Source organism: Sinocyclocheilus anshuiensis, unplaced genomic scaffold (assembly GCF_001515605.1).
Source record: "Sinocyclocheilus anshuiensis isolate Anshui unplaced genomic scaffold, SAMN03320099.WGS_v1.1 scaffold152, whole genome shotgun sequence".
In the NCBI taxonomy this organism is placed as follows: Eukaryota; Metazoa; Chordata; class Actinopteri; order Cypriniformes; family Cyprinidae; genus Sinocyclocheilus; species Sinocyclocheilus anshuiensis.
Window position 1 is genome coordinate 3,510,627 of NW_015555781.1, and position 13,286 is coordinate 3,523,912.

General features: G+C 37.1%; 1 protein-coding gene across 4 annotated transcripts in view; it reads left to right on the top strand.

Annotated features, from left to right (window-relative positions):
* Positions 1 to 12,128, top strand: part of LOC107674688 (lethal(2) giant larvae protein homolog 1-like) — a 42,421-nt gene extending 30,293 nt beyond the window's left edge. For 2 of the 4 annotated variants that reach the window (XM_016468759.1, XM_016468762.1), the window contains exons 11-21: positions 1,597 to 1,664; positions 2,098 to 2,251; positions 3,036 to 3,140; positions 3,433 to 3,725; positions 4,502 to 4,655; positions 4,795 to 4,936; positions 6,741 to 7,024; positions 7,106 to 7,370; positions 7,467 to 7,581; positions 9,019 to 9,098; positions 9,417 to 9,701. In XM_016468759.1, the coding sequence (XP_016324245.1) occupies positions 1,597 to 1,664; positions 2,098 to 2,251; positions 3,036 to 3,140; positions 3,433 to 3,725; positions 4,502 to 4,655; positions 4,795 to 4,936; positions 6,741 to 7,024; positions 7,106 to 7,370; positions 7,467 to 7,581; positions 9,019 to 9,098; positions 9,417 to 9,622 (1,866 nt within the window). In that variant the 3' untranslated portion in view covers positions 9,623 to 9,701. Of the gene's footprint in view, positions 1 to 1,596; positions 1,665 to 2,097; positions 2,252 to 3,035; positions 3,141 to 3,432; positions 3,726 to 4,501; positions 4,656 to 4,794; positions 4,937 to 6,740; positions 7,025 to 7,105; positions 7,371 to 7,466; positions 7,582 to 9,018; positions 9,099 to 9,416; positions 9,725 to 10,531 lie in introns of those variants that run through there. The other 2 variants (XM_016468760.1, XM_016468761.1) reach the window with 2 other exon arrangements.
* Positions 12,129 to 13,286: the final 1,158 nt, after the last annotated feature.

The following is a 13,286-nucleotide window of genomic DNA, read 5'->3' on the forward strand; positions in this document are numbered from 1 at the left end:
TTTCAGAGATCATTACAAATAAATTATTAAATGCTAAAACTGAATAAATTTAAATGAACAAACTTGCCGTTGCATTTGCAACCATGTGAAAACGGGGTGCTGCAGCCCCCTCAGCACCCCTACTTCCCACGTCCCTGGCTTGTTTGTCTTGAAGTGTCTGTCGCTAATTTGCTGTGAGCGCTGTCATGGTGTATTGTCTTAAACACATTACATTTGTTGGTTTTGTGTGGTAGGAGGGATTGAGTGTCTGTATAGGCCTATTTTGTGTGATGATGCGTTTGTAATGAGGATTTGCATTTGACTTCAATTTAGCTGTTTTATTTTGGTAATATCAGTCACTCTCCCTGTACTGTTTTGTTGCGGTCGCACAGCGGACGAGAAGCGCAGTTCCCCGGTGCAACACGTATCGCACAACGTCAGTTCAAGACGGCAGTCCAAAACATTTAATCTATTCCCAAAACTGTCAAAACTTAACTTCAAGAATGAGCAAGTGGTGTCAATGTGTTTAAAGTTCGGGGATCGAAAAAACAGCAAACGGGATGAGAAATTGCGATCTAACTTATAGCTTCACTAACTTAAATGAATCACGAAATTTAGAGCCACAGAAAGACAAACGTTTTGCTGAATAAATGCACAATACACAATCTTCCAACCTAGGATGAAGTCATTATGTACATTAACAATGATTTGGGACAAATATAATGTATTTTAATGGAAAATGATGTGAGTGGCGCTGAGGCGCTCTGTGGCGCGGCAGGATTATGAACAGCGCCCGGAGTCGCAGCTGGGATCCGCGGACTGTCGCCGGTGGCGCCGCCGGTGTGCGTGCACTCATAGAAAAGAAAACAATGTGTGCGAATATTAAAGACGTGTGCGGTGTGATGCAGCACTGCACTTGTCCTCCGGTGTGCGACCACCTTAAGGCTGGAATAGCCTCTTGTTTCAGAGGTGGAATTGTCAAATTGTCAAAGATGACTTTTAGAAGAGGACACCATAAGCTAGGCTGGTAGTTTGTTCTTTCCCCCGACGAGGGTAGGGGGAGAGGGCCTAGGTTCTAGAGTCACGGTTCGCTACTGTCATACAGAAACCCAAAACTAGCCCCTTTTTTCACATGTCCACTGTTGGTTTAACAGGAAATTTGGCAGAATGGATTTAAAATCAACTTGCAAATTCTGGATAATGTGTAAAATTGCGTGTTGACATTTCCATAACTGACATATAGTTGGCTTTCATGCTTTTACATGTGTATCGTTTTTCTTTCACTTCAGCAGAAAACTAAATATTTGCATTTAGTATAACATCTGTTATGTATATAACATTAACATCATAAAACAAACACCAACCTTTGTTTTGTTTTGTTACTGTTATATAAATGAATTGATTTAATACGGCACGCTCATACTGTATTTTTAGATTTAATAGCTTAGGCTTTCTGAAATGGATTTTATTTAACAACCACCAATAAAACACAAACCAGCATCAAAGTTCTTATTTAATGTTATTTCATTAGAGAATTTAAATTTTGCCAGATGTTTTTTTTTGTTTTTTTTTGAAGTGGCCGTCCTGAGTGAGCTTTTTTCCTCTGTGTTTTAACAGAATTGGCCAATATGTGGAGGGAGAAACTTAGCACCTGATCCAAAGCAGAAAGAACTGCTGTTAACTGGGTGAGATTTTTATTTTTATTTGTATTTTTATTTTATTTTATTTTATTTTATTTTATTTTATTTTATTTTATTTTATTTTATTTTATTTTATTTTATTTGTATTGTATTGTATTGTATTGTATTGTATTGTATTGTATTGTATTGTATTGTATTGTATTGTATTGTATTGTATTGTATTGTATTGTATTGTATTGTATTGTATTGTATTGTATTGTATTGTATTGTATTGTATTGTATTGTATTGTATTGTATTGTATTATTTATTTTAATTTTTATTTTTATTTTAGAGAAATCAAAATTAAGTTATTTGAACAGCTGCTTATATTTTTTTTCAGTGTTTTGATAAAGCTCCCACAGGCTTTAATGAAAACATTAGTGTTTATTTGTATCAGTTGTCAGGATGATGTGTGCCTATATTTGTTTTTTTGTTTAGTCACGAGGATGGTACAGTGCGTTTCTGGGATGCGTCAGGAGTGTCGCTCAAACCGCTGTACAAACTGAGCACAGCCAACATCTTTCAGACAGACTGCGACCACAACGACAGCCTGACGCAGGCCGGGGAGGAGGAATGGCCTCCTTTTAGAAAGGTCAGGGATTTATGGGATATCTGATGATTTTTTTCACTTTTAAAACAAAGCGTAAATCACATCATCTGGACAGTGTTATTTTATTTTACTTTACTCACTGTTTTCTTTCACAACAAGGGCAGCTTTAGCAAGTTTATTCACCTCTCCCTTCTCTTTTTTGTTTTCCTAATCCACCTTTTCCTCTTCATCAGCTTCTTCATAAAACGCCAACTGCAGTCTGGCGCGTGGCCCACTTTAGCATATGGGATTCACACTGGAGTCGATTCCTTTGCACCTTAATTAAAAGCAGACTGTCTGTCTGATGACTGAAATTCTTTGCTAATGTCTGCTGAAGATGAAGCACATTGCTTCTCTGGATGGCACTGCTGCATTGCTTTTGTTTTACTTTTTTTTTTTTTTTCTCCTCATAACATGCACATTCCTCTTTTCTTTGTTCTAGTCTTTGTCCGCTGCTGTTTGACTGGGATCAGACGTTTTTGAGGGTCAATGTTTCTAGAGGGGAATGAAATGTAGTCTTATATTATTACAGATTGCATTATATTGTTCATAACATGGGTGGAGCTATATCGCTGATGCTTTTTCTTTAAAGCTGTATAGATTTGATTTTTCTTTGGCATGTGGAAGATATTTTGTTCGTCTTTGTTACAGTTAGAATGGACTTTATTGGCTCAGGTTTGTTTTTGTACTATATGTTCCTCAAAGGGATATTGCAACTCTATTTGTGCAGCCTTAAGAATCGATGAAGAAGAATAACAATCCATGTTTGCTTTTCATTTATTTCCAGGTGGGCTGTTTTGATCCATACAGTGATGATCCCAGACTAGGAATCCAGAAGATCAGCGTCTGTAAATACAGCGGAAAACTTGTGGTGGCTGGAACTGCTGGACAAGTAGGATCACTAGATTTTAATGATTAATGCAAATATATTTTTAGCTCAGTAGCTTTGTTTTAAAAAGCCTAGTTAAGTGGCTTTGCTGTGTGCTGTCTACGTTGGCAGCATTCTAACAATATTGAAGCATGAATAATGACATGGATTTATCCCATCACCTTGGGGAAAGCCAGTGCCATTCCAATATGGCCTAATAATGTTGCCTAGGTGGGCAGCTCACTAAGTTTTCAAATGGCAATTGTCTTCACAAAAATAAATGTTAGTAATATTATATCCTATACTCTGTTCTCAGGTTATAGTTATGGTTCTTAGCGATGAGAAGTCCGATCACATGATTGATGTGGCCACGGTGGACCTGCTCCAGGACCGAGAGGGTTTTACGTGGAAGGGTCATGACCGGCTGCCTCCTAAGAGCGGCTCAGTAGTGTTTGCTCCTGGATTCCAGCTGGTTGTCCTGGTGCAGTGCATGCCCCCCGCGGCCGTTACGGCGGTAACCCTGCACGCAGAGTGGAACCTCATTGCCTTTGGCACCAGTCATGGCTTTGGCCTCTTTGACTATCATCGGCGAAGTCCAGTTCTGGCGAGGTAACTCGCGGGGCCATCCAAAGCTGCTGTGTTATGCTTGTTCAGGAGCACTTTTAATCAGTGGATCCAATTGAAAGAGATTGATCTCATTTGCTATGAAGATATTTAAGTTATCTGAACTTAACTGTTGGCTCGATTTTTTTAATTAAATACATTTACTATTTAATAATTAAAATATATGTGAAATTTGTCATGCGCAAACCCATCTTCAAATCAGGCAGGGTTTTTAAATGAACGACTAATAATGACAAAGTTAATAAACACATAATTATCTCAATGAGCATGTCTCATCCGAAGCTGCATTTCCAACTTAATTTTACAAATGTTTCAGGACACAAACATATTGAAATTAAACAAGAAAATTGAAATGTATTGCATGTGAATCCACTTAATTGTTATTACAAAATATTCTTGCATACTCTGCATCTGCCTCTAGAATGTGCTTATAATAACCAACCTAATGAAAACCCTCATTAATATTATTTGCAACAACAACAACAACAACAACAATAATAATAATAATGTTAATTATAATACATTTTATTTAAAAAATAAAGTATTAATAATAATAATATTAACTGTTATATTAAGTGAATTCAGTTATTTAATAAGTGCTAATTAATAATAGAATAGTAATCAATTTTATTAGAAAAAATATTTTTAATAGTAATAACTATATAAAATAATAAAATCAATAATAAAATAACAAATAATACAAATTGGACTTTTGTGTGACTGTACTTTGCTATAAAGGAAGGTTTTGTGTTTTTCCATAGGTGCACTCTACATCCCAATGACTCTCTGGCTATGGAGGGCCCGCTGTCTCGAGTGAAGTCTCTGAAGAAATCCCTGCGCCAGTCCTTCAGAAGAATCCGGAAGAGCAGAGTCTCGGGAAAGAAACGTGCTGTGGTTTATAGTCCCACCAATAAAGTAAGTGTCTGGAAATTTCACGTACATGGATTACAATCATACAGGTTTTGGTCATTCTAGGCAATGAGACCATTGTTTGTGAGTCTGTTGACTTGTTGATTATTAGTTTCCTTTAAGATGCTCATCTCGTTTTCATCAGGTGCAGGAGGCTAACGCTCAGTTGGCGGAGCACGATGCTGAGGTGACACCAGTGCAGAGACGGATTGAGCCCCGCTCTGCAGACGACTCGCTGTCTGGAGTGGTGCGCTGCCTCTGCTTCGCTGACACTTTTCTTAGAGATGGTGAGAATTGTGGGGGAAAAGGTTTCAAATATGGCATAGTTTGGTAGTTCAGACTGACAGTATGAATACTTAAATGTGTTTTTTTTTTTACCGTTTTTATGTAACTGAATTTGAAATGACTATTCAATACTATATAAGATCCATCCTTTGAAATCCAATTGGGATGTTTTAAAAAATGTGCAAATATACTGAACATTTTTCAGTAGCGATTATTTGTGAATTATTCCTATTGAATTATTGAATCTATTTACAGCCCTAGTTTGACTTGATCAGTTTTACAACCCTGTTTTAATTATCAGTCTGATATCAGATCAGCAAAAGCAATTTTGCTGTTGATCGAATCTAGAAATCTAATTATAAATCTAAGTTTTGTCTGTCCTGTGTGAAATGTGTGCACAAGCACAAGGCAGCACCATTTCCCTCATCTTCCAATATATGACCTCGTGACTCAGACTCTTGCACAATAGTGATCAGATCGTGTTTGGGGAGAGCTGAATTTTCCATGAGGAAGTTCTGAACAACGTAGTATTGTTTTATTAGTTCAATATATTTAAATGATTCACAGTAATGGGGGGAATAACTTTGCATTTGTACTGTGCAGTTATGGGTGTGAGTGGTTTGTTATTGGAACATAATAATAGGTAAGGTTAGGTCACTATTTTCTGAAATAGCTGTGCTGACTGAAAAAGGAAAACTAAAAAATGTGCTCACACAAAATACTTAGGCCGCCAAATCAGGTCATGGAGAATGCTACTGACAAGCTGATAAGTTGAATCAGATGTTAGATAACAGATCCAGAACTTCAGTTTAGGGTGGACACAAAGAGCAGGATTGGGAAATGTTTGCTAGAAGATCATGATTCACATTCTTGTCAAATATTTATTTCAAAACAATGCTTTTTTACTCCATAGTTTGGGTACAATTTATAATTTTTTTTAATCGTTTTTGAAAGTCTCTTATGCTCACCAATTATTATTTATTTGATCAAAAATACAGTAAAACTGTAATAATATGATTATTACAGTTATAATTTAAAATAACAGTTTTGTACTTTAATAGATTTGAAAATGTTATTCATTTTATTAATTTTCAGTAGCCGTTACGCCACATGATCCTTCAGAAACTATTCTAATATGCTGATTTGGAACTAAATAGTTGTGTTGCTGCATATTTTTCGTAAAAAAAAAACTGCACGGATATGTTTTTAGTATTATTTAATGGATAGAAAGTTCAAAAGACCACCATTAAGTAAAAAAATTCTTTCATCTAAATGCCTTTTTGGTTAATTTAATGTGTCCTATGAATAAAAGTGTTAATTACTGACCTCAAACTTTTGAATGGTAATGCTATTAATATAACTGTTCAGCTTGCTCTTGCCTTTTGTTACACAGCATTTTAGTACTTAAGTTCTATTCATTAATTTTCATCGTCCTCATCAAAAGTAGAGGCTGAAAGATGAATTATAAAACATAGTCCTGTAATTCTTATTAAATGTTTACTTTTTTGCACTTGCCAGATGTTAAACTAAATGTAAAAGTTCCACAATCTGTCAACACTTGAATATAATAATGAGTGTACCCCTCTATATGGTGATTACAACTCTGCATATAATAGTATTTTCATGTCAGATTTTTCTTTTTAAAAAAGACCATAACAAATCAGGATTTGTAAAAGTAATACCAGATCTACGAAACTGGCATTAAATCATGCATGTATTTTGTAAATGAGACTTCAGAATGTCAACATTTATTGTTATGGATATAGGCCACCTCGTTGACAGCATTATTTTTCCCATGTTTCTCAGGAACACATCATGGACCTACAATGTGGGCCGGCACAAACTCTGGCTCCGTGTACGCATACGCTCTGGACGTACCCTCGCAGGAGAAGTTCTCTGAGCAGAGCGTGGAGGCGCTGCTGGGGAAGGAGATCCAGCTCATGCACAGAGCTCCAGTGGTGTCCATCGCTGTGCTGGATGGCCGAGGGAACCCTCTGCCGGAGCCGTACGAAGTCTCCAGAGATCTGGCCAAAGCCCCAGACATGCAGGGCAGCCACTCTGTTCTTATTGCTTCTGAGGAGCAGTTTAAGGTTGGGATATTTACATCTAAATAAATTGGATCATCAAAAAAATGGATTAGAAGTGAACAACCTTTCTTTTGCTTTCTGTAGGTTTTCATGCTGCCTAAAGTAAGTGCGAAGACCAAGTTCAAGTTGACGGCCCATGAAGGCTGTCGAGTACGAAAGGTGGCGCTGTCGAACTTCACCAGCATTAGCTCTGAAGAGTACTCTGAGAACGCTTTAGTGTGCCTTACCAATCTGGGTGACATCCACATGTTCAGTGTGCCAGCACTGAGACCGCAAGTACGCTACGACTGCATCCGCAAAGAAGATATCAGTGGCATTGCTTCCTGCGTGTTCACTAAGACTGGACAAGGTTAGTAGTTCGTTCTCAAACAGCATGTAAATAATTTCTAGCTTTGAGCTTTTCCACATGAATGAGATTCAACTATGTTGCCTTCAATATTATTAGGATTCTACCTGATTTCGCCCTCGGAGTACGAGCGCTTCTCGCTGTCGGCTCGTGTGATCACAGAGCCGCTGTGCCGAGTGGATGTGGAACGACCTCACGATCTCTCTGCTCACAGGTAAACGAGAGAGATTTCTCGAATCAGTTTAACAGTGTTCTAGCCAGGTGCAATGCAGAGTTTAAAGATAATTGCCTGTCAAGTCTGAATGTGAAATTCCTGGGCAGCATCAGTCACTGCCAGTTAGAAGCTATTAGATGTTCAATATGCAATTATGTTGAGTGGGATTTTGGATCAGTGAGATTTCACTGTTGGTGGAGCTACTCAAGCAATTTCATAAAACATCATCCTACGGGTGAAATGTATATTGTAACCTGGACTTTATTTCTCATTTAATTGTTTTTTTCCCCACTTTGGTTTTTGATGATTGGAAATGTGTGTTGGGATGAAGTTTATTTGCTTTTTACTCTGATTTGAAAAATTCTGTTAAAGTAAAAGTGATAGTTGGTAGTAGAACGCGTCACACGTGTTCAAGATTCCGTGTTTAGCATATTTGATGTGCACTTTGTGTAAGGAATTACTCTACAGTAATTTATTTAATATTTACTTTTATCTGCCATCAGACTATCTGAGACATTGTTGTCATAACGCGTTGCTGTGGGTTGCATCTTGCTTCGGACTTGACTGATAGACTGGCATTCGCAAACTTCATGCTTTCTAACTTTATCTCGGTTTTCCCTTTGTTGCAATTAATCTGCTTACTGTACATATAAAATGCAAGAAGTTTATATCAGTAGTCCCTTATTAATAATTGTGACCCCACAGTCTGTTTACAATGTCTATCACTGTAACATGTTTACATCTAGCAATGTCTTTATACAGTGTGTGCATATATAGAGAGATAGTGTGTATGTTATTATTGGAATATATATATATATATATGCGCATGTATGCATATTTTAGCAATCAGATCTTAATATTCCTTATTAAAGCACTATATATAAAGAAATTTACAGAATACTTGTATTCATCAAGGACACACTAAATTAATCAAAAGTGACAGTAAAGACATTTCTAATGTAAACGCTGCTCTTTTGAATTTTATATTCATCAAAGAATTTTGGAAAAAAGTATGGTTTCCATGAAAATATTAAGCAGTTTTCAACATGATAATAAGAAATGTTTGTTGAGCAGCAAATCAGCATATTAGAATGATTTCTGAAGGATCATGTGACACTGAAGACTGGAGTAATGATGCTGAAAATTCAGCATTTCATCACAGAAATGAATTACATTTCAAAATTTTAAAATCATTAAAAAAAAGTTCTTTAAAATTATAAAATTATTACACAATATGACAGTTATTACTGTATTTTTGATCAAATAAATGCAGCCTTGGTAAGCAGAAGAGACTCATTTAAAAAAGCAAAACTTTTAAATGGAAGTGTACAGATGGGTAAGTTTGGTGGATGATCATGTTGAAGAAATTAATCATGTTCCAGACATTTGGAGAGAATAATAGTTCTGCATTTTCAGCACATTTCAATCTTTTTTTAGTGGTTCCAGCACGCCGCTCCCACCACAGGCTAATGGAACACACAAGACACAAGCAGAGAGCAAGTCTGTTGAAACCGAAGGTAACAGTTCTGCGCTCAAGTCTTGACAGATGGAAAATAAATGTCATTCTTCACCCAACTAGCTGAAATTACCAGCGTTTGTGCGGTTTTGTTTTACTGGAAATTAAAATTTTTATGACTGAAGTCTAATTTATGTACTTGATGTTTAATGTCTCATACAGCAGTTAATTTTTCTAAAACCATGATCTCACCCCTTTTGTGACAATACAAATCACACTGTCAAACCTCAGAACAAGTTGTATTTCATGCAATGTAATGAGTTCATTGCTTAGGCTAAAAAAAAATTAAAATAAGTTACTATGTTGGTCATTCTCTCAGGGCTCTTGGATGAAATGCGGAGCGCCTTGTCCTCGCCCATCCTGGATTCTCCAAACAGCAGTGCTGACATCACACTGGACACCACTGGAGAGCTCACCGTTGAGGACGTCAAAGACTTCTTAATGTGCGCGCTCTTTACTTATCTATTCTGGTCTATTACAGTTGAGTTTTTATTTTGGGATCCCCTCAATGTTTTGCTTCTTTAGGACTGTGGATGAAGCTGAGAATAACTTCAGGAACATCACTGAAGAAGATGGGAGGCCTCCTGGAATTCTCATCAACTGAGGCGAGCTGGCAGACAGCTGGAGGTGAGGAACTCGTGGAGCGGCTGTGAACACTGGTCTGTTGTATTGAATGTATTCAAGTACATTCAGTTGCTGAGATCTGTATTGCTTTTGAGTCCGATAAAGTCTGCTGTTTGTAAAAAATGATCCCTGATAGGTATGTATGTGTATATGTATTTTTTCTTTTTTTAATTTAACTGCTATCTGTTAGTATCTTGTACCTACTTTCTTAAAGGGGTAGTATCACTGTAGTTCAACTACTTGTCCTACGTAGCTTGTAATGCTAGAGTTTATAATAAATAAAAATGGCTTAGTAAATGATGGTTAAGGTAGGCAAAGAGACAAAACCGTGGTGCTTCCAGGCATCTTGTGTATTTTATTGCCAGAGATCTGTTTGTTGAGAGAATTCTTCCCCCACCTCCTGCTTCGTGACTTTCTAGATGCCACAGTAGTTTCTAGTTTGCTAATGACTGCAGTCAGTTTATGCTTTACTTGCTGGACAAGGAGAAGGCTTAAACTAAATATATATGCAGAGCTTGACGGAATGCACTCTTGTGATTTCTGCAGTCCATATCTTGCAAGCTGACGCTCAGTAGGGCATCTGCCTCTCATCCTCCTTCGTTAAGCCCAAGGCATTATTATCGGAACTGCTACTTAGCCTTGGACATTTTACATTGTTTATTTGCACTTTACCGCTTTGCCTCCTTGTGGACATGTTTGGCAGTGCAGAATGGTTTGATTCTAAAATCAAACGCTGTGTTTGGATGAGTGCCTGTGATTTACATGTAACTGCCTCAGTATTTAAGTCTTAAAGGTGATGTTGTTTTTCAGGAGCAGTTATGGGTGAAGACTTATCAGCTGAACTCGTTACTTCTGATTGGGTCTTGACAGAGCGGTTTGTGACTCCGGAAGTTGCACCAAACATTGTTCATGAAGTTTTTACAATGGGAATGTTGCACTTTTTTCCCTGTGCCAAAAGACTGAATGATTCATTCTGTTATCCTCTTTTTCTTCACCTTTCCTCGAGTTTCCTTTTTTCTTTTTTTTCTGACAACCATTGCTTTCAGGGGCCATAAAATGGTACATTTGAGAGGTGACTTTTAAAGGGATCGGGCAATAAAACAGCCGAGATGTTGCACAATGTCTGTATGCAGGTGGGGGGCTACTTGCACTGAGCCCATGACATTTTTCTTCTTAGTTTGTCTTTTAACATTCCTCTTCTGTCACGTCATCTCTCCTCTCACTGTGTGCCATTTAGTTTATGCTAAATCAAATCAAAATTCTTATATTTCGATGTCTGGTTTATAATTTGCCTCTTTAGTTGATTTCCTTGAATACATAGCTGCTACAGTTCATGAATCTCTAAGGGTATTTTGGGGTGGCCATCTGCACCACAGAAAATAACTATTCAAGCATAAATAAGGGGGGAAAAATTAAGTGCCCTGCTCAGTTATGAAGGTATATGTTCTCTGTATGAAGTGTTTGCTTTTTTTCCTCCTGACAGCCTTTTCAACAATATCTATGTTACTGTGATGGTTTCTGACCACAAATCAGGAGTCTATTGAAAAGTTAAAGTTATGGACCCTGTGGGTTTGATTCAGATATTTTCCTTTCATTCAGTCATCTTTATTATTATTATTATTATTATTTTTAAATAATGTCCCTTAACCACTTGCCATTGTAAGTAATTCTGGCAGTTAACTGTGAAGTGTGTAATTTGAAAGAACATCGCCGCAGTAATTCTAACCAGTTTGTTTTTTGCCACAGTATTAACACGGTATGAAGGAGCTAATGACTTTTTTTCTATTTACACAGTATTCTTTAGAATAATTTTATATGGCTTATAAGGGTTGGTATTTTGTATTTTATAGATATTTCACTGGCATTTAGGGAACTAGGCATTTCTAGCACTGCATTTTGTGAGGCAATTTTTGACAGTTGTGTAGTATTACAAGAAATTACCGTACTATAGGCGATAGTGTAGCTAATCGAGGGAAAGAATGAGGGAATAGGACGAGTATTGCACAGATATATTTGAATAAGACACAACTGGCTCCTTGGGTCAGATAATGCAGATGTTAGTCAGTTTGCTTTTAGAAGTAAAGTATGGCTTTTAAAGTGAAAGGTTCTATTTACATTGTAATTACAAAGAAAACTGCACATAAATATTTTGCTTGGTATTGACGCATTGTCATATTTTCTCCATGCATATTCTGTTTTTTTGTTTTGTTTTGTTCGTTACATGTCAAAAGGACCTCACTAATTGTAGTCGTTTAACTTTTGTTTGTATATTTGCTTTACATTACATAACATTTAATTTCCATCCAGCACCTATCCTGTGAACGTATTTAATTTGTATTTTTCTTATGTAGAATTTTATTTTGAGATATAGCAATGCTAATGAAATCTTAAATGTTAATAAAGTATTTACTCCACATTTTATTGAATCTTCAGTGTGGTCTGTACTCAAATTAGTAAAATCAAATGCCACATTTCCTGGTATTTACAGCCTTTGAATATGCTTCAATGTGTCTTAAAGGGGTCATATGATGCTGCTAAAAAGAACATTAATTTGTGTATTTGGTGTAATGAAATGTTTATGCGGTTTAAGGTTCAAAAAACACATTATTTTCCACATACTGTACATTATTGTTTCTCCTCTATGCCCCGCCTTTCTGAAACGCGTCGATTTTTACAAAGCTCATCGTTCTGAAAAGCGAGGTGTGCTGTGATTGGCCGAATACCTCAAGCGTGTGACAGAAATGTTACGTCACTTACCATACTGTGATGCCTGCGGCAACCACATGTGACGACTAGTGATGGAAAGTCCGGTTCTTTTCCGCGAACCGGTTCTTTCGGACAGTTCGTTTCAATGAACCGGTTTAAAAAACCGGTTCATCGGTTATTTTACGCCCTAATGTAATGACGTCATTCGCGATGACGTAATGATATCAAGTCTATCGTCCCAGGCCTTGATGAAAATACACATTCAAATATATAAAATCAGTAATCATAACTTCAGTCAGTTAAAACATCATAATCATGATCTGAAAAGTTTACAATTAAGTTTTGCAGCTAAGCACCCAAATACAGTAACAGGCAGTGATGTGCATACGAGGATTTAAGTTTTGAAGATATAAAGTAAATAAATTAGTTGTCATCAGCGCAGAAACCATAAAAAGTGAATAACTTAAGTAATTTGTGGATTAATGCTTACACTTTTCAACGATTCAGTCCGATTTGGTGACCTGGTTCAACCGGTTCACTAAGAAGAACCGGTTAAATCTAACGATTAGTTCGCGAACCGGACATCACTAGTGACGACCCCGGGCTGGACTCCGCTTCATCCACGGTGAAAGCCGATCCGGCGATCCACAGCGCGAAGTTGAAGTAAATCAATGCTATTGTTCACCCTTTACGTCTGTCTGTCTGTTTTGCAAATATATTTAGCGAATGAAAGGTATTAAAAAGAGTTTGTGACTAAATCTTGTTGGATCCGCTCAAACTGTCAGTCAAACCTCATAACTCCACCCCCTGTCTTGACTGACTGAGTGCAGTGAACTGAAGTTCCACAGCAGAGCAGCTG